This window comes from Diadema antillarum, unplaced genomic scaffold (assembly GCF_040938485.1).
Source record: "Diadema antillarum isolate AM-2024a unplaced genomic scaffold, OU_Dant_1.0 seq00000305_RagTag, whole genome shotgun sequence".
Classification (NCBI taxonomy): domain Eukaryota; kingdom Metazoa; phylum Echinodermata; class Echinoidea; order Diadematoida; family Diadematidae; genus Diadema; species Diadema antillarum.
This window is the reverse complement of record NW_027271328.1, coordinates 137,985-158,815: the sequence shown is the minus strand read 5'-3', so window position 1 is coordinate 158,815 and position 20,831 is coordinate 137,985. Positions and strand designations below refer to the sequence as shown.

Genomic DNA, 20,831 nt, shown 5'->3' with positions numbered 1-20,831 from the left:
GTAATGCTTATGTCAGTCTTTTAGTGTTACAAGGGCACTAATGCATCCAATATATCTTTTCTGCAGGGACCTCAGTAGAAGAAAGACTTTCCTGCTGAGAGTCATAGGAGAAGGATCCATGGGAAGGATTAAGGTAAGAATCTTTGTTGAGGATCAGGGCCCCGTTTTATGAAAAGAAAAGAAAAAATCGATTTTAAATATCCTGACCACACAGGCTGCCATAGACTTACAGTTGATATCAACTATATAATTGATTTTAACTCTTCATAAAACAGGGTCCAGGAATCATTATTGTGAATTAAGTTGGAACATGTGCGTAAAGGATTGTCATTGACGAGTTGTGGGAGATAGGGCGACAAAAGCCATACCAAGTGCTGATTCTTAAAGGCCATCTGCTGATGAAATTTTTACATACCAAATCTGCAGCAAAATTGAAAATGTATTCTCAGAAACTTGAAAGACTGATTGTTGGGCATTGGGGAAGTAAACATCAGCATTGTTTTCTCTCCATTTATCTGAGCCAGGTATATCCTCTGTACAACGAATTAATATTTCATGCTGACTTCAACACACTGCCAGTCATACCGCTCTCCCCCTCTCCCCTTTACTGTAAAAGCAAAGAAAAGGTAGGTGGTATACTCTTCTCAAAATGAAACAAAAGGGAGTGTAAATAGAGCTTCAAACATTTGGGAGATGACAAAATGAATTCAAAATGTGAGACACATGCCTGTCAATACGTTTCTTGTTATTGTTGACTACACAATTTCTTTATCGTTATTGGTATTAAAACATAATACTTTTTTTTTTGTTCTATTTGAGATAATCAAACTTTGCTCACTTCAATTCAATTCAGTTCGATTCAATCGTGCTTCATTGAAAAAAAAGAAAAGAAAAATTGAATGAAAAAAACAAACATGAAAAACCTTTCACTATGCATATTGGAAGGCAAATTCAAAACTTTTAAAAGTAATGGTTGGTATTCATTGCATGACACACATTCAAGTAGATACATTTTAATCTGGGAATTCCCCATCTTTATTTCTTTGCTCTCCTTCCAGTGTGAGAATGCCGTCCTCGATCTGTCTGACGTGATCGTCAACACGGCCATCACCCGGGAGGTGGTACTCCACAACTGCAGCAACTGCAGTCTGCACTACGAGCTGGACGTCGAGCAGACGCTGGAGGGCAGCTACGCAGAAGAGGCATCCCGGACGGATGAGATCGGTAAGTGTGGAGGTGATGACGTGGTCATGTGGTTTGAACCTTTTGACTTGTAATAGATAGGTCATGGGTTCAAGCCCTGGTCAGGACACCAGTGTCCTTGGACAAGACTGGTGTCAATTTTGCTTCCTGGGAGAGGCCTAATAACTCAATTGTTCATTAGCCCGTTGAGGACAAGTCCCAAGTATACTCGGGCAGGTGTCTACGAGAAATGCGTGTTGTAGCAAAATCAGTCCGTCCTCAACAGGTTTGTATGTTTTATTTTTTTTAATCATGGGATAAAAATCAATAAAAATGTATAAAGTGATAAAAATCATGGGTTAATGTTGCACTTGTCTGACTCTGAGTAGAAATGCATTCACTGTATTTAGCTGCGTCCACTGTTGATTTGCTCTTGTAAATTCATTTTGAAACCCAGGACACTTGCCAGACAAACATGCTTTGTTCCCTTGGCAATTTTGCACTTCAAGTGTGCCTAAGTTGAGATATTTCCATGATTGCTATCATCTTAGGTATGTCTTAGTAATGGGTTAGCTTCTCAATATAGTGCAGTCTTGCCGAATTTTGCTTGTGTCACTGAGTGTGTAAGATGCCAGATTGGTCAATTTTATAACCGTGAAGTACCCAGTGAATTCTACCATTGTAATGATATAAAGCCAACTTGGCAATGAGTTTCATGATGAGATAATCTTTAGATAAAATGAATTAAAATGGGTTTCATAGAATCTGAACAGAAATGCTGGTTATCCGGCAGATCCCTTAATTCAAGCCTTGGCATTTGATTTGTGTCCCTGTTTATACAATAGTGTTTTGTAGATCTCCTGAGACCACTAAGCATCATCAACATGCAATCAAACACTTAAATAAAATGAGCCATTAACTTTGTCTTTCAGCGCTGACGCTGGATAGAACTCGTGACATCCTGCCAGCACGTTCCCGACGGGTCATCCGCGCCACAGTGCGACCAGAGCGTCGCCTCGGCTACACGTTCACCATCAGCTACCGGCTCCTGACCCCGTCCATCCCAGACCTTGAGATGAGAAGGAAGAAGGAAGAGGAGGAGGAGGAGGAGGAGGGGAAGCAGGAGGAGGGGCGTGGCCCCCAGGAGGGCGGTGGAGCCTCTGAGGTAGCATCCAACAAGAGTCAGAAGACGCTGAGTGAGGAGGAGGGCTCCCTCGTGCCTATCAGTGAGGAGAGTCACGCCCTGTGCGAAGTGACTGCCGTCGGTGTCTATCCCACACTCCAGATCACCGATGCCCGTTGCTATGGCAGCGCTGCAGGCATCAGTAAAGCCAGACTCTGGAGTCTCTTCTCCCTTGACAGGTAAGCATTCACTACCATTACCTTAACCCCACCATTACCATTACCGGTAAATCTGCAATTGAGTGCAAATATCAAATTGCATCTCATTAAACTATAATATGTGAAATAAGTGAAGGACCTGTTGATAGTGTTTTGTGATTGTTCACCTAATTTTATTGATTGAGATCTCTCTTTTTTTAGCTTGCTTTGATATGCTATATGACTCACGTCACAGAAAATTGTTTTCATATGTTGAGAATCAGTAGGATGATAATGTACCCACAAGTATATATGCAGCAAAATACAATGCATTCATCAGAATATGTCTTGTAGTGATAAATGAAAATCATCTAAGCAGTCCTGTTTTGTTTTCAGACAGCGAAAAATAAAAATTGATCATGATATATCTTATGTTGATATATGTGTCAGATGTGCATACATCAAACTGCAGAGCTATCAAAATAGTTTCAATTTGATTTGTCTGGTTAATCGTTTCAGATCATATCTTCTGATATGAAATGTCCTATGAAATGACCTATATATGTCCAGGCACTAATTCTGCAAATCACAAGTGTTGATGGTCATTGTGCTTTTCCTCCTGTCACGGGACACATGTAATATAAAGATCTGTTTCACATTTGTCCACTGCCTGTCCCTTCCCACCAGCTTGAACAGTTGCCTGGACTCTGACCCGTGCCAAGAGGAGCTCATCTTCTCCCGCATTACCAGGCACAATATGCGACGCAAGGCGGTGGTGCTCACCCGTGCCATCCTGGACTTCAACTTCAGCGCCTCGCCGGTCGGCGCTGAGGAGTGCCTGGTGCACCTCATGCTGGAGAATACGGGCACTGTGGACGCTGAGTGGTAAGTTACATCTAACCCTTCTTGTTGTTTGTCATAAGGCTGGCCATTCCTTCAAGCTATGCTTGGTACGGCTGCCATTTGCACTTTCTGTACCTGTAATTACTGGTATCTGTATTCCCTGATGCATGATCAACTTAATCCATTTATATATTTTTGTTTGAGTTATAGTTTGTCATTGCTGTACCTTACAACAATGTCTGTCTCAGAGTAGTAATATATTTTGATGTGCCCCTGAGATATAGCCCAAACATTACTGTGATTACTAGTTCCATCATATTGTCATCTATGAGACAAATAAATTAACCAATGTGCAGATGTATTGCCGGGTGATTGAAATATAGTGAAGTGCCCTATTTGAAATACACTTTCAATACCGTACGGTCTCAAATTACATTACTTCAGCCCTCGATCTTTTTGATAGGTTGAATTCAAGAAAGATGAAAAATTATTCACCTCTGTCCAAGATGTTTAAACTCTGTAATGATGTTCACTCAAAGAAAGTTAGTGTGTGCCCATGCTTGTTTTCCCATCTGTTTGTCTTTATATCCATTATTAACTGATCTCATGATGACAAATATCTTTGTGCTCTGCTAGGGAATTTTGTTCTTTGTTGTCACAAAGTTTTGTTCATATGTTGTATGGAAAATTGAGTTACTTCAGTTCAATGCTTGGGACTGGGGCTGGTGTCTCTTCATGGCCAAGTTTGTTATGTATCAAGATTGCTGTTCCAATTGTCACTGTGTCCTCCTTCCTGATATTTTATTCTTTCTTTCATTCATCATTGATTGGTTGGTTTATTTGTTCATTTATTCTTTCCTTCCTTCTTTCCATCCCAGGGCATTCCTGTTTCCCACTGACCTTCAGCTTGAGATGGAGTACTGGGCTGAGACCGGAGAGTTTGACAATGATGAGCTGCACGAGGTAGGTGGAGACACACAGCTGCCACACTCCAATTCTAGGAACAAGGCAGTCCCACATGTTGCATCTTATGTGATGTGAACAACCTCGTTTACGTTTATAAAATCACTAATAGCATACTCCAGGATCTTATCACATCATAATATTTGCCATCACTTTGATGTAATATACATTGTAATACTTACTCACTACAGATGGCTGATTTCAGTGACTGTTTTAATGCTGTTTCTTTGTGCAGTTTGGAGCTGTTGAGTTTAAGACTTATATACCATGGAAGAGCTGTAACACCAAATCTGTATCAATGTCATTATTACTGTTATTACTTTCTAGATTATGATGATCATTATGATCATCACTTTGTTCATGTCCAGATGTAAATTTAGGTTGTCTGTCAAATGGAAATGTCAATAGGCATTTAGTAGACAAGCTATGGTACCTATATGGAGTCTTTTGATGTGGAAAAAGACAGTCATTGCACAAACAAAAATGTTGGCCTTGTAAAGAGTGGATAAGTCACACCTGGGTGTGATAATCTCTTCATGATATTGACTACTACATGTGTTTCTGTCAGTCTTGATATCTTTGTATGAATAGTCCCTTGAGGGAGTAGAAAAATGTAATAATTAGTGCCCACTCAGTAAATAATGCATCTAGTTTATTCATGTTCTTGGTATTGTATAATTGTTTTACAAAGATTACTTTAAATATTAAAAAGATATATACCTATACTTTCACTGGAAAATTGTGTGATATGCGAGTATTTTTTTAAGAATTATTATTAATTGTTTGCTAACAGAGCTGTAGTATGATAGACGTGTTTTATTCTTGTTTTGCCTGTTTTGGCTCTTAGATGCGCATCATGGACAATAAGCTGTTCACAGTGGAGCCCAACAAGGGCGACCTGGCACCCGGTCAGTGTCAGACGGTCACTCTGACCTACGCCCATGACTTTGCCGGCACCGACCGCCTCCCCGTCCTCTTCAAGATCATGAGGGGCAGAGAGGTCCTGGTAAGACACCCTAACCTGGGCGTGGCAGTGTAGGGCCAATAACCCCAATTTTCAGTTTGAAATTAGTAATGAAGCTAATGTCATTTAGACCAACGTGTTTGTTAAAAATGTAGATCAGCAGTTGCGATCTTACAAATTTCATTTGTACCGAGGGAGACAAGTTTAAAAAAAATCATACCATAACTACGCCCCTCTGCTTAATAATCTTTTGCTTTTAATGTGAACATGTTTCGACTGATGCCATTTGAGAAATTTCAAAGTTACTTGACTAATGACTCTATCCTAAGTTGCAGATTTGGAGAAGAATTACTCTCCATTAAAGATGCAGTTGTACCAGTATGCAATATCTGTTGTGATTGGCTTTGGCACTACCTAGAAACAATGTTTACTTTATTATGCAACAAAAATCATGATGTCCATCCTTTCTAAACCTAAAACTGGCAAATTCATCTCTCCTGATATTCTCCCCCTCAAATTTTCCTCTGAATTGGTAATTGTGCACAGCTGAAAATGATAGTTTTCCATATTACCTGTAAGCAGAAGAAAATGGAGTCGTGTATATATTAAAAAAAAAAAAAACCTCATCTGACTCCAGGACATTCCCATATTTATCATGAAGAATTTAACACTGCATTCTTCTGACTTGTGAGTTGTGAGTCTGTGACTGTTTGTCAAATGTACAAAGTTTTTTGTTTGTCGCATACACAATGAACACTGCATTGCTTACCTCTTTCTTCATTCTGCCAGCTCAACTTCACGGGAGTGACGGTGAACGAGTCGCGCCGCTACGTCCACTTCCCCAGCAACAAGCACATGTTCTCCCCCGTGCCCATAGGGGGCGTCATCAACCCCAAGCAGGTCTACGAACTCTACAACGGCGGCAGCATGGAGGTCATGTACCAGCTGGACCTGACAGCCCTGGAACTGATCCAGGAGGTATGGTGGAACTACGCTCTTGTTAAGGAGCGACTGTGGCTCAGTTGATATGACTGCAAGGTCCTTGGTCTAAGTTTCTTGGCTGCAGCTTTTGTGCTCTTAAGCAGGGCCTGATGCTAACTTTCTTCTCTGATGGCCCATTTGGGCCACAATAAATTCTATAGATGTGAAATTATGGTGCCCCCCCCCCCCCCCCCCCCAAAAAAAAAAATGTATTTGCTAGAAGTAAATGGAAGCATAAAATCCATTTTGAATATTGGTTGCCCGATCAGGCCACCAAAAAGATAAACTGTTTGGAAATATGGTGGCCCGATATCAATTTTTAGTGGCCCCGAGCCCATGTTGAGCCCTGCATTAGACATGGCACTATGTCCTCATTGCCTAGTTCTTCGGAAGGGACGTAGGAAGCTGTCAGTCACATTGTTGCTTGCTTGTAAGCATTCAGTGCTTCTCGGCGGCCATGTAAACCAAATCGTAATTCAGCTTGATTCTTAGTGTAAATCTACACAGAAGATCCACACATTGGTCTTGATGTACAGAAGGCCCAATCAACATTTTTTATTTTTTTCATTTAATTTGTCGGGCAGCATGTCCCAGATTGTAGTCAATGACAAGGTATAAAATGAAAGGATGATCCATCTTCAGCCATCTTCGTACCTTTTGTGCTCAACCAAATGTCTCAACCCATGGTGGGAGTTTCTTAGTTACTTCTTGGAAGCAGTCCTTATTTTTGCAGAGTTTACATTATTCACAGAATTGCTTGTGTTCTGGCTTAGAGGTTGTTGAATTCAAAGGTAAATGTGGTGTAGTTTAGTGCTTTGACACATAATTAACATGTGTGTATAATCTCGATGTGCTTCAACTGTGTCTCTGCCCATGTTCCTTCCACAGGAAAACTTCAACCACAAGATCTTTGAGTGCCTTAATCCCAAGGGAGTTATTCCATCGGGAAAGACGGCCAACATTGAGTGGATCTTCTCCCCTCTTGAGGCAAAGACTTACATGGTAAGAGTTGCAGAATGATTACAGATCTCCCCAAATAGCAGAGCCAATAAGTTCTTGCAAATTTTGGTGTGCACAGTGCTTGCCTATGTATGTATTGACACAAAAATGTTGGCCAACATAGAGCGTGCTATAAAGTGCGGATTGCCTACAGCTATAGATGTCATGATTCTTAGGTTCACAGGGTGTGATAATGAGATAAACCGCATTGAAAATGGCTCCACACTTGTTTGAAAATGGCTCCACACTTGTTTGAAAATTAGACAATGAAAGGTATAAGTACACAAGATTGAGTGTGAGAGCACAGCATTCCAATCTCTGGTAGGATGTACAACCAAAGGAAATGGCATGTCAGTATATTTCATACATGTGTATTTCAACGTGTTTCTTATAGTGTATTGTATTGTCTGAATTACCTAATGATGATGCTTAGTAAGTCAAAGACTTGTAGAGTGCCACTCAACAGACCCAATTCTGAGCTTGCCTGCAACTTAAGTGAAGTAGTTGAATTCTGTCTTAGTAAAGACAAGTGCTAAAGTGCACCACATTTCGTGCTCTGGTATGATCGCGTGTGGTAAGACATTTTAGCTTGACTGGTATCTAAATCAATTTTTCCGCCCTAGGTTGATGTTCCCATCCACATCATCGGTGGCGACACGGCCCTGATCACATTTACAGGGGTCGGCTACGACAAGCGCACCATGGGCGACACGATGCCGGTGACAGACGGCACCGAGCTGGCGGGCGTGCCCTCCGTCCAGAGCATCCCCCTTAGGGAGCAGCTGATCTACGCCAGCGAGGAGCGGGTGGCCTTTGGCAACCTTCCCCTCTTCAGCCAGCAGCGCAAGGCCATCTACCTCACCAACCGCTCCTCGAGTCACACGGTCTCCTTCGAGTGGTATGTCACCACCGAGGACGACACGCAGGTGGGTGGGACTCGCAAGGATTTTGTAAAGTCTGGACACCATAAATGAAGACCACTCCATGGTGTAAACTCGCCTGTCACTTTATTAATGTGATGCCTGTGTTTGTTCTCACACATAGTTGCATAAGGTCATATGGTATGGTATGGTAGCCTTCAAACTGAATGTAGCGACATTACAGGTTTTTCAGCTGATTCACAAGATGAATCCACAAATAATTTGTCCTCTTGCTTTGAAATCATACAGTCATTCAAGTAGCTAGAGAAAGTACAGTATTGTGTTTCTCAAATGAATTATTCTTGCCTTGAGTTGTTTTGTTATTGCTATGGCAAATTACCCTTCATTGACGTACTGTAGAAGTGGTTTCTTTCGTGGTGGTTTTATTTTCGCGCTTTGAGGTTGAACCGCAAATTTAACATCATGCGAAAATGTTTTGAACTCGCCGCTTGTTACAACGCTATTGCGCACATGCACACACGAAGATTCCGCGCATTGAGTGTATTGATGGTCAACACACACACAGCGATACCGCGCAATGTAAGTACAGGCATGTTATAAAGTACTCGAGAGATGGGATTTCAGGTAAGCCTGCCTTTGATTTTAATTTCTATTTAATAAATAAAAGAATAATTGGATTATAGTTTGGGTTTTCATGTACAAAATAAAGCAGTGTTTGCCGACCGTGAATTCACAGATTTTTCCGACCATGAATTTAAACGCTCGCAAAAAAGTCGGCACCGATGGAAACCGCGAAAGTATCTGTACGCGAAAGAAACCACTTTTACAGTATCTCTCTGCTGACAGATGAGAAAGCAAATTGTGTTATAATGCAGTGTATTCTCCAGCTATCCTTATTTATGTCATTAGTGCAGCTTTAGTTCATCTAACTTTGTGATGGGTAATTTTTACATAAGCAATGATGTGATTGTCCATTTCTCTCACCATGTTTCATTTAGAACAGTGATATTCATGACGTAAGATACAGGAATCACCAACAAGATTTTATTCATTTTTTGAAAAAAGGGAAGAAAAGAAAGTTCATTTAAGATGGTGAAACATTTGTGGATCTGACATGGGTACAGAGGAGTGCAGAGTTGAGAGAAAGTGGTGAAAGTTTCATGTTTAACTGGCAAAAAAAAAGAAGAAGAAGACAGAATTGACATTTTTCCTCCTTCCTCCTCCTTCAGGTACTGGACATAGTGCCCTCACAGGGCACACTTCACCCTGGACAGGGCTGTATGTGTAAGGTGGTCTTCACCGCCGCTGGAGAGCCTTCCTTTTATGACCTGGATGTTGTATGTGAGGTAGGATTTTTAATCGATTTATTTATTCATTTTGTTATTATTATACTATTTTTTTAACCAATTGAAAGTAAGACTCAGGCCCTCCTTGATGTTGATATGTAAGAACTTCCCCCGAGTTATACTATGATTATGACTTATTAATACAAGCAAAGGTTTGATCTCAACTTTCTCATGTCCAATATTTTTCTCGTTCTCAGCTACAAAAATCAAAAACACAAACCAAACAACAAGTGAGAAAGACTTCTCAGATTAACTCTGTCAGGATGTCAGATTTTTCTATATATATAAAAAAAAAGAATCATTCCAGATTTCATCAACATCTTATGCCTTCTGATACTTCACATTCACTAATAACTGGAAAACAGGGGCTACCTAATAATGATAACACTGTATGATCATGAGCATTCTCAAGAAAGACTCTCAATGATTCGTACACTTTCTGTCATCAGTTAAAGTCCTACAGATATACGATGCATACATGGTTACAAATAAACATCATCCCAGAGACCCAAATCATTTCACTATTTCATGTAAAGCCCTGTTATTCCGTATGATTGCGTGTTCTTATGCAGGTCACAGACGAAACCGTTATGGCTGAGTACAAGAAGGAACTGACTGAGTGGGAGGCGGAGAGAGAACGCCAAAAGTACGAGTTCACCATCACTGAGTTCAGCGATGATTCCAACAAGGAAGTAAGTCAAACTTGGAGTCTTGGAGACAAATTTCCGACTGCAGCCACGGCTAGATGTGATGGGTTTCCCTCCAGTGGTACACTTTTCACATGAGTAGATTTTACACTGCATACACATTGGCACGAATATGTGCGTGTGCATGTACATAATTATGTGTTTGGGTGTGTCCGTGTATTTGTGCCGTTTAGGGAGCAGTTAAAATGCTGGAAAAAATCATTTAAAGCAGAATTTATTCAAAAGTTGGTTTTCTTTGTGTGTGTGTGTATGTGTGTGTGTGTGTGTGTGTGTGTGTGTGTGTGTGTGTGTATAATGTTGTTATTGAGCAGTTCCAGAGGAGACCAAACTCACATATCTTAATAGCGTTGTTATGGAAGCTCATACTGTGCTTTTAGCCATTAGATCCCCTAGGTCTGATTTCATGAATGATGTTAGGGTAGCAGTGGTAGAATAGCAACATCATGTTGCAGCAGCCAGTCAGGAAACTGGATTCTTGTAGTTACCTTGACACTTGCCATTACAGCAAGAGTTGCTGCCTACTGCAGCAACTTTCTGTAAAATGGAGCCCTAGTAAGTCATAACCCTTTGTTAATTGTAGAGCGTCATGACATTTCATAGACAGTAGAGGGCTCTCTTTGCTTCCACGTTATGGTTTGTGTAATTCGTGGTCCTGTTGTGATTTATATACATTCAAATAATAACAACAGCAACAACTATAGAATGATTCAATTTTTATGTGCCACGTTCGCATGTTCGACTCAGTTGACGGCATGCCAACCTCGCATATTCTGCTCAAATGCACAAACCCGCCCAATCCGATCGACAAATCGCCAAATGCCGCGGTACAATGAAAGCGTTTCTTGCGCTTCCGTTCCTCTCACATATAGCTCACATATACATGTAGCTTGCATTTTATGTGGTGATTGACTATATCAAGAGGTGTTTCCTACTGGGTTTGCGTGTAAATTGTAGGTTCCTGTCTCTGTTTTGTGTGCAAAAGTCAATCCTTTTTTTCAGTAATGTAGCTACAGGTCATGTGAAAGAAAAACAATCATAGATTTGTCATACAATGATACATCGCAGGAAAGTTGGCATTTTCTCTACAACTGTACTCACTATTTGTCCAGCTCAACAGAAATCTAAAGAAGTTACATAGACTTGAAAACAGAATGTTTTCTCAAAGCATGACCACGTTAGTGTCTCAGAATAATGTGGCACACAGGGGGTTTCCTCCATGGCACATGAAGAGTTAAATGCAGCATGCACAGACAGTATGCAAAATTTCAGAGAATATTTTATGTCTGGCTGCACAACCACGAGAGTCTAGGAGCCATGAGTTGATTCAAGCTTGTCCTGCGTGGTAATACTGTAAAATCAGAAATTTTCTCATGCACTTTAATTGTGTGAATTTCACAAGAACCAAGATTTGCAAAATTAAAATGCGCACTAATGTTCTAATTTACATTCTATGCATTTGAATGCCAGTGGCAATTTGCGAAAATGTCATGCCACAAAAAGGCCATGCCACAAAAAGGCCATCTGCTCCATTTCGCAAAAATGTCAAGCCGCAAACATTACTTGCTGTATAGTACTGTATTTTCATGCACGCAAACCATCATGGAGACTAGCACAAACAAATATCGTCACTCTTAAAGATTTAATCAAAGAAACATCCAGTTCTGGTTATTCCTTGATATCGAACACTGAGAAGTATGCAATTCAGAGCAAAGTGGTATAGCAACAATTGTATACAGTTGATATTAGGGTTCCCAGCCCATCAGGGAAATCAGGGAAATTATTTTACTTTTTTCCAGTCAGGGAAAAGTCAGGGAATTTGATAAAAATGCCTCTAATCAGGGAAGAGTCAGGGAATTTTGAATGGCCCCAAAATTGAAAGTAGTCAGTAAGACTCTGGTATACTTTGTTGCGTATCAAAACAACATCCATTAGATGAAACTGGATGAAAATTGGATGTGAAACCGGAAATGAGTTAAAATAGTTATCATGGAAATTTGATACTTCATCAGGGAAAAATCAGGGAGAAATCAGGGAATTTTGTTTTTTTGAAATGCTGGGAACCCTGGATATGCAAAAGTTACCACCCCTTCCCCCTCCCCCCCCCCCCCCTTCACTCTGAAGGGCAGTAGGCATACTCTCAGTAACTGTAGTCTACTGTGTTTGCCCACACCTTGCAGGATGGTGGAACTGGGTCCGGCAAGGGGCGCAGCAAGCGGGAGCGCACTCTGGCGCGGGACTCGCCCCCTCCTAGCGAGGAGTTCAAGCGTTACCAGACCCTGCCACCCATCAAGCACGTCAAGAACGAGAAGGAGGTCGACGAGCAGTACCGGCGTGAGCACACAGCCGACGATGGTAGCCAGCTGTGGCCAAAGCCTGTCAAGCCTGACCCCTTCATCATGCACCTCGGCGTCACTGGCCGCACCCACACCATCGCAGAGTTCCAGAGCAACTTCCCCAACGAGGTCCAAAAGTTTTTCATCGACAGGTACGGTGCCCTTTTGAGATTCACTTTGAAACAAATTCCATGTTGAAGTCAGGGTTGGGGAAGGAAACTGCACAGAGATCCAAATTTTAATAACTAGATTCCAGAAAGACCCCTATACTGGTAACTTCAAGCAAAAATAAATTGCTTTTATGATCCAGCAAACCTTGTGCTGCTGCCATTTTTGTGGATATGATAGTTCATAATCCTGACAGCAAATGTTCAGTCATATACAGTCTCTTTGCTCTATGCAGCGAGAGGGAATTTAAACAAATAAGAAAGAAAAATCTGACTTGCTTTCTGTCCTCAGGAACATGAGTGAACGAGTAAAGACGAGCAGCAAGACCAGCCGACCCAAGCTGGATGACACCATGATGCCCATCGACTGTAGTGAGGAGGAGACCACCACAGTGGGCGGAGTCATGAGCACCATTGTCAGGTATGGTTGCCATGTCAACAAGATTTTATTTTTTTTTTGCCTGAGTTGGTGTGAATGTATATATGAGTGTGTGTGTGTGTGTGTGTGTGCATGTGTTTATTCCTCTTATAACTTTGAAGGAAATGACAGATGAAATGAAGTCTTAGTAAGATGTATAGAAATGAAAAGTGTGTTTCTGTGAGCAAACTGTTATAAAAAAAAAAAAAATGTATGTGTGTGTGTGCGTAAGAGAAAGAAAGGAAGAAGGGCGTCTAGAAAAAAAGCTATTCCAGGCCTTTGTCTGCAAAATGAAAAGTAAGTTTGATAGATATTGTCTTGCAGTGTGTCAGCACCAAATTTGACATCAGAGAATGAGAGCATGATGGGAACAAGGAATAGATAGTGAGGAGAGTGAGATGATTGTTATGTCTGTCGCATTTTTTATGCCACATCAAACTTTTTCACAAGAATCCACAGAAGGCTGTGACTGAGAAGCTTCTTCATTTTGTTGTTTTGTAGCCTTGTAGATGTGATCTCATAATGAAATAAATTCATAAATGCATTGCTTTCAGTTACCAAATCAGTGCTCACACCTATATAACTCTTGACCACTCTAGATCTTCACCAATAACTAAATACTAACAGTTGTATGGTACTCTATTTCATAGAATTATTTGAGAACAGTCACAAAAAGTAGATAGGTGAATTGAATGGAGCAAGCAAGCAAATGCTTAGCTCACATGCTCATCTTTATAGGAACTGTGATGCATAAAAACTGTAAACAAGCCATTTGCAGGATTGAAATGCGTAGATGAGAAAAGCTCCTCCTCTCTTGTGTGTACCACGATAAGATTCGAAGAAGCTTAATTTACATTGGTGAGGTTTTTCTGTGTTGAATGGAGAGAGTCACGCAGAAGGAGCCAGAATTGTTTGCATCCTCTCTTACAGATGGTGGCATGATACTTTTTGAACCCCCTCTCTCTCCCCCACCCTGTTAATGTGTGACTTTCTATTTTCTATCTGGCATATAATCCTGCAGGGCCCTTTTGGATGACCATGACTTCCACGAGGCACTGAGAGACATTCCCAGGGAGCCCATCCCTTACTTCACTCAGTTTGGTGACAGGCCGCAGTCCCTCTCCAGAATGGAAGATCTCAAGATGGACACGCCCCCTCCCTCCCAAGCCCTGCAGGTGAGCGGTGACGGATGACGGGGTCCTTTGAGAGAGGGCGATCTTCATTGTTAACTAGACGACACTAGGGGCAAAATGTTAAGAGATGGTGTTAGAATGTGTCATTGGGGTAAAGCGTAGACATTGATGGAGTAAGAATGCATCGAGGGCAAAGCGTAAACAGATCTTTAAGAATTTGTCAAGGTAGACGCATGTGGAGTAACAACTTGCCAAGGTCAGAGCATAAACATATGGTGAGAAAATTTGTCAAGGACTAAATGCAGATTGTTTCGCCCATCAGAAACTGTGTTGTGTATTTAGGTGCCATGCTATTCAGTATAAAAGTTTGTATGTGGCTCAGTATAAGATACCTGATTAAAGTTGAGGCGGCCATAAATATAGTGCATTAGCTCCCGGGATAGCCTGCTAGCACCATAATCAATCCAGTCATTATGGGTAAACATTATAGTAGTTTAGAATAGCAGAATTGTACTTTGCTTTAGTCTTAGTTATTGATATCCAATTCCAGAAATTGACTAGGAAAATATGACATACTTGCTGTTCCTCTCCTTCCCATAAAATCTGATTATTCAGACTTCTGCATGCTAATACACTTCTTTACAATCAAATGAAAAGATTTGGTTTAATTAGCATCATTGATACATGTATGCTCTACATTTTATGTCCCTTGGTATTGTAATTTCTTCTAACTCTGGTTTCATTTATTCTTTTTTGTCCCCGCCGAACGAGTTCGAGCAGGGGACTATGAAACGGGCTCCGTACGTGTGTGTGTCCGCGTGTGTGTCCATCCGTGTGTCCGTGTGTCCGTGCGTCCGTGCGTCCGTGCGTCCGTGCGTCCGTGCGTCCGTGTGTGATCAAAATCTTCAATTTGCTACTTCTCTGTCATTTATGAGCCAATTTTGATTCTGTTTGCTTTATATGATAGCACTATGTGGGAGCTTTGAAACTTCTACACAGAATTTCAGTTGTGACCTTTGACCTTGACCTTTGACCTATATTGTATATTTTGCTACAAAATGCTACTCCTTCGCCATTTCTAACCCGATTTCGATTCCGTTTGCTTTATGTGATGGCACTAGTTAAGGGCTTCAAAACTTCTACACAGAATTTTGACCTTTGACTTCTTTGACCTTTGACCTTGATTTATTTACCTTTATTGTACATTTTGCTACAAAATGCTAATCCTTCGCCATTTCTAACCCGATTTCGATTCCGTTTGCTTCATGTGATGGCACTAGCTGAGGGCTTCAAAACTTCTACACAGAATTTTGACCCTTGACTTCTTTGACCTTTGACCTTGATTTTTGACCTATATTGTACATTGGCTACAAAATGCTAATCCTTCACCATTTCTAACCCGATTTCGATTCTGTTTGCTTTATGTGATGGCACTAGGTGAGGGCTTCAAAACTTTTACACAGAATTTTGACCTTTGACCTTGATTTTTGACCTATATTGTACAATGGCTACAAAATGCTACTCCTTCGCCATTTCTAACCCGATTTCGATTCCGTTTGCTTTATGTGATGGCAGCAGGTGAGGGCTTCAAAACTTTCTACACAGAATTTTGACCTTTGACTTCTTTGACCTTTGACCTTGATTTGTGACCTGTATTGTACATTTTGCTACAAAATGCTACTTCCGGCGGGGACATATATTACGCCGCGTAATTTCTACTTTTCCTTGTTTGTATCTCTGACTAGGAGGATGTCACTTCTACTCGTAGCCCCACCAAGACGGTACAGATTGAGGCGCAGTATTCAGAGGGGGAGCTGGCAGAGGACGAAATGGCAGAACAGCATGGCTCGGAGGGCACCAGGGCTGACTCGCCTCCTGAGCAGCCTCCCTCTGCCCAAGCAGGAGACGAAGTTGCTCTCATTCCGTCAAGGTACTTGCACATACCAAAAATACAAAAGGAAAAAAGAAACCAAATTCCATGGTACGAGTAGTATTAAATCGAAGCAACACAGGTTTGTGCAAAATGGAATATGCGATATTTTCATGGCTATTTCATTTTCATTTAGAAAAAAATAATGGTTTCAAGAGTAAAGATAGTGCTTGAGTATGTCATTTTTCTTTTCTTTTTTATGGTGCCCTAACATTTGTACATGTTGTGGAAATTTCAACTTCTTGCAAAGAACAATGTTTCTTTAGAATCTTCTTTTTTTTTCCTTTTTTTTACACACAAACTGAAACCAGAAAAAAAAGTTTTCGCCCTCAAATGGAAATCCAGCCATTTTATTTTCTTTTCCTTTCATGTCCTTGATGTTACATCAGTTTAAAGCAGTGACCACAATTTTTTTTTTTTTTTTAGTTTGAAAAGTTTTACATGTGAATATTTTCTAGGTGACTTGTTGAAGCTTCTAAGATAAAGTGAAAATTAAATCACTTGTGATAGTAATCTAAAGACAAAAGAAACCATTAATGACTGTTGCTTTACATAATCAAGATAGAGCTTAAATCTAGCGCAAATCAGGCGTAGTTGTCAAGGTGATTGCTATGATTTTTAAATGGCAAAGAAAAGTTTTCGTCTCATTAGTTGATGTGTCCCACCTTGTTCCCCTCCAAGGTCTGTGCTGCAGTCATCTCCAGGAGGCCACACAGAGTATGACTACCAGCAGAGCTTGCGGGAGGAGAGGGAGCGGCTGCAGGAACAGAACCTCAAGAGGTCAGCTTTCTTCTAAAAGGGGTTTCATACCGGGCTTTACATAGAGTTTTGTAGTGTTGCGTGCAGTGACTACACAACTATACGTAACAGTACGCCAAGGGATGCCAAATATGTATGTGAGATGTACGCAAAAAGAATTTGAACATGTTCAATTTTTTTGCGTACATCTCGTGTACCTGTGTGTGAAATCCCCTTAAGTCAATTTACTATTGAAGGCATCTCTTCTGGTACTCTCTGATGTCACTTTGGCTTGTCTGTATGTCTGTCTGTTTGTATGTATGTATGTATGTCTGTCTTCTATTCTGTCTCACCCCCATCTCACCGTTTCTGTTTGTTATGTTTTTTGTTCTCAGTCTCTGTATCTCATTTGTCATTTTTCATCTCTTGAAATATTTTGTGGGGAGCACTGTGCAGCGGCGGATCCAGAGGGGGGTGCACCAGGCGCGCGCCCCCTCTTTAATTTTGTAAAGGCGCCTCCCCTGTACGGAATTCCTCCCACCACTGTGGCATAGTGGATAAAACTCTTTAGCTTTCAATCATAGTTCTCAACTTCAAATCCTGTCACTTGCCCATGTCGGTGGACAAGATGTTTTTACCCATTAGGTCCATCTCGACCCTGGGTTTTAAGTTTGGTACCTGGCAATTCTAGGGTGATGATAATGGCAGGGTCTTCTTTCATCTGGTAGAGCAGGACAACACTGAAGAAGCTACCCTGCATAAAGTAGACCATTTCATTATTATTTTTATTCTTGTCCCTTGCTTCTTTCCATAGTCTGTGTTTCTTTTTACAGTGTGTCTTTATTTATCTGAACCTGTGTTTATATGTCACTGCCTGTGTCTTTCTTCCTCTTTCAAAGCATTTTTCCTTTTTTCTCTGTCTCTGAGCCGTTATTCCTGCCCGTAATGATCTACAAAGAAGGCAAATGCATATTTTCTAATGATAGTACTAGCTCGCCATTACAATAAAATGATTATACTTAGACAACATGTCAGAGGTCTGTAGCTTCTCCGACGTAAATAAGCTACAGGGAGGTTGATTCGAACGCACTCCTTCAATGAACAAACAATCTCAACAACAAGTGCGGTTCCAATCCGTTTAATCGTCGTTGAACGTAAACGTAGAACATCGTATAAAACATGGAATATACACGTGCTTGTTGGGTGTCATACATGGAATGAAGCGTGGATTGTAAACTTGAAGTGTAAACACGGAGTGGAATGTAGCGGAGTGGAGTGTATTGAAGCGTAATGTATTGGCGTGGAGTGGTTCGCTGAAATGCAATAAGAAGTTAAACATAATAAATGCAAGTTCAGCGTGTAATATACACTATATACAACATTTTGTACCAACATAAGTTGATGTTTACAATCGCTTAATATGTAACGTACACATTAACCATGAAGTTACTAATTATAACTAATAAACGAAATAGTATCACAGCATTGATACATGTCTGAGGTAAACAACACTAATATATACAATGTTACTTACAATTAACTATGCACCTTGCAATCAAGTGCTTAATCCTAAACTTAACACGCACCTAAAAACGAGACTAACTTTAATCCCGATTAAGCTACTGTGCGAACAACCCTCACTGCGGAGGAGAACTGTTCCTATGGCAACAGTATCTTTCTTGGACTTTCTACCACAACGCAGTGCACCGAACAAACAACGTACCCCTGTGTGTGTGTACTCCTTCTTGAATACATGTACCTAATTTCACTACGCACACATATACACTGACATACACAGTTAGGTTCATAGAAAGCTACAGACAAACTTTGAAACTTCTTAAAACTACTTCAAACTCTCATAAACATGGGATATAAGATTGGAATATATCTACAATGAACATAATAGTGTATTCTACTATTCACATGTACAATTATGCAGTATTAACCCTAACTTAGGCAACAAACAAAGCCCTGCACTGGCCTATTCTCCTTCCGTCTCTCACTCTCTCTCTCTCTCCACTGGAGAGTATATACCAACACAGTGCAGGCATAATATTTACACACACAGAGTGCACTGACCGTCCGTGCACACATAACTAATGCAAACTTTCTTATGTTCCGCTGAAATCTTACTAACTTTTTGAGGATTAATTCTCATTAATTACACTCAACATAATGCTACAATTAACATCAATAATGAAGATGACATATTTTAAATTCAATGTTTGACTCACCAATTGTTTGGCCTCTTGGTTTCCACAAATTCTTGGTGTAAAAGTTCCTAAACATGAAAGATGATGTTGGCCGTTGGACTTTCCTTTGTCTTAGTGATGTGGCTATGGTGAGGAGTTGGCATCTCCTACCAGCCTTGGGCTAATTTGCATGTTTGCCTAAAGTGTTATCCAATGAGCAAACTGTTGCTATGTGGACTTGGCCTTGCTAGGATTGGGCTTGACCAACTGTAGGCCTATTTCACTTTGAGGGGACTGTTACCAGGGGAGAAAAATGGGTCTTCTTTGCATAAATTTGTATAGACTCATAGTTTTAGTCTTTTCATTACAGACCCATCTCATTCATGCCGCAACAGAGGTCCTTTAGATCTTTGTTTTTCCATCATTCTGTCTAAAACCTGAATGACAAAAACTATCATGTCACTTTATTGGCATGTTAATATTTCATTTCTCAAAGTTTTTCCATGAGTGCAATGCATTTGAACTTTTCTTGGACTTTCTCTTGTAAATCCCTTCACAGACTGCCAGAGTTTGCCACAAGCTTGGAGTCTGTCCTTGAGAACACCATCTTTAACGTCATCATGGAATCCTTCAGGGGCGAGGTGAACCTCTCCGCCCGGCCCCGCCTCATCGCCCTGCCCCCATCCACCCCACCCCGTACCCCACCCACGGGGCCCGGTGCCAAGCCAAAGCAGGCTGCTGCCGCCGCCACGGTGGGGGGCAGGCCCGGATCGGGCAATGCCGGGGACAGGGTGGGCTCGGCGGGCAACGCACGAACAGACACGCCCAAGGTATCCGTCCAACTCGTGGACTCTCTGCAGAGGAGAGGCAGTGCTAGCTCCAAAGCATCCGTGAAGTAGATCTCAACTGGCCAGCAATATATTGCTGGATGTATGTTCAGATTAAGTGGATTTGCACACAGTTTCTTTTTCCCTATTCCCAGTAAATGTGGAAGGTAGCTAGTCTAAATTTGAAACAGTTGCCTAACCATCTAGTTGCCTGAAGTGTAAACGCAGCAGGCAGTATCTATGTGTCTTAAAGGTTACATTGGTTTAGTTTCAAGTGATTTCTGCAAGACATCAGACGAAGATGCATTGCTGTGGAATAGAAACTTAGAAATAAAATCAGAATCAGAAACAGAAACAAAAGTTTTTCCACTTTGTCGTCAAGAGGGGAAGTACAATAAGACTACATTGTGCAAGTTTCTTGAATGCAATAGTCCCATCCCTGTGTTTGTTTTGTTTGTGCAGCATCACAGCTAAAGAGAATAATGGGTTTGCAAAGAATTTGCATGCATAAGCCAGACAGGCTATAAAGTGATATGGGGAGGTACATGTGAGCGGATTACTTTGACTTCCTTAATGCTACCAAAGTGTGCATGGACCTACATGATGTTCATTGAGTTATGGAGATTAGCATACCGGTACCTGGCTCTACTCTGCGATGCACTGCTCAAAGACCCAGAAGGTGTTTCATAAAGCTGTTCTTAAAGTTATGAACGACTTAAGAACGACTGGTGATCAGTTCTTGTGCTGAATTATTGAAATTCTGATAAGTGTAGCACATCAGAACTGATCACCAGTCGTTCTTAAGTCATTCGTAACTTTAAGAACAGCTTTATGAAACAGAGCCCAGGTAGCATGGGGATACCATGGAGTGAGAAGGCTGGCTCAGCTCTGATATATTCGAGAGTCC

General features: G+C 41.0%; 1 protein-coding gene across 1 annotated transcript in view; it reads left to right on the top strand.

Annotated features, from left to right (window-relative positions):
- Window positions 1-19,996, top strand: part of LOC139730382 (cilia- and flagella-associated protein 65-like) — a 40,082-nt gene extending 20,086 nt beyond the window's left edge. The window contains exons 19-35 of the mRNA XM_071641248.1: window positions 67-133; window positions 1,059-1,224; window positions 2,115-2,544; window positions 3,190-3,387; window positions 4,224-4,308; window positions 5,156-5,314; window positions 6,062-6,250; window positions 7,142-7,255; window positions 7,876-8,178; window positions 9,363-9,479; window positions 10,052-10,171; window positions 12,364-12,671; window positions 12,979-13,107; window positions 14,126-14,279; window positions 15,986-16,167; window positions 16,849-16,947; window positions 19,657-19,996. Of these exons, the coding sequence (XP_071497349.1) occupies window positions 67-133; window positions 1,059-1,224; window positions 2,115-2,544; window positions 3,190-3,387; window positions 4,224-4,308; window positions 5,156-5,314; window positions 6,062-6,250; window positions 7,142-7,255; window positions 7,876-8,178; window positions 9,363-9,479; window positions 10,052-10,171; window positions 12,364-12,671; window positions 12,979-13,107; window positions 14,126-14,279; window positions 15,986-16,167; window positions 16,849-16,947; window positions 19,657-19,996 (3,160 nt within the window). The remainder of the gene's footprint in view (window positions 1-66; window positions 134-1,058; window positions 1,225-2,114; window positions 2,545-3,189; window positions 3,388-4,223; window positions 4,309-5,155; window positions 5,315-6,061; window positions 6,251-7,141; window positions 7,256-7,875; window positions 8,179-9,362; window positions 9,480-10,051; window positions 10,172-12,363; window positions 12,672-12,978; window positions 13,108-14,125; window positions 14,280-15,985; window positions 16,168-16,848; window positions 16,948-19,656) is intronic.
- The last annotated feature ends 835 nt before the right edge of the window (window positions 19,997-20,831 follow it).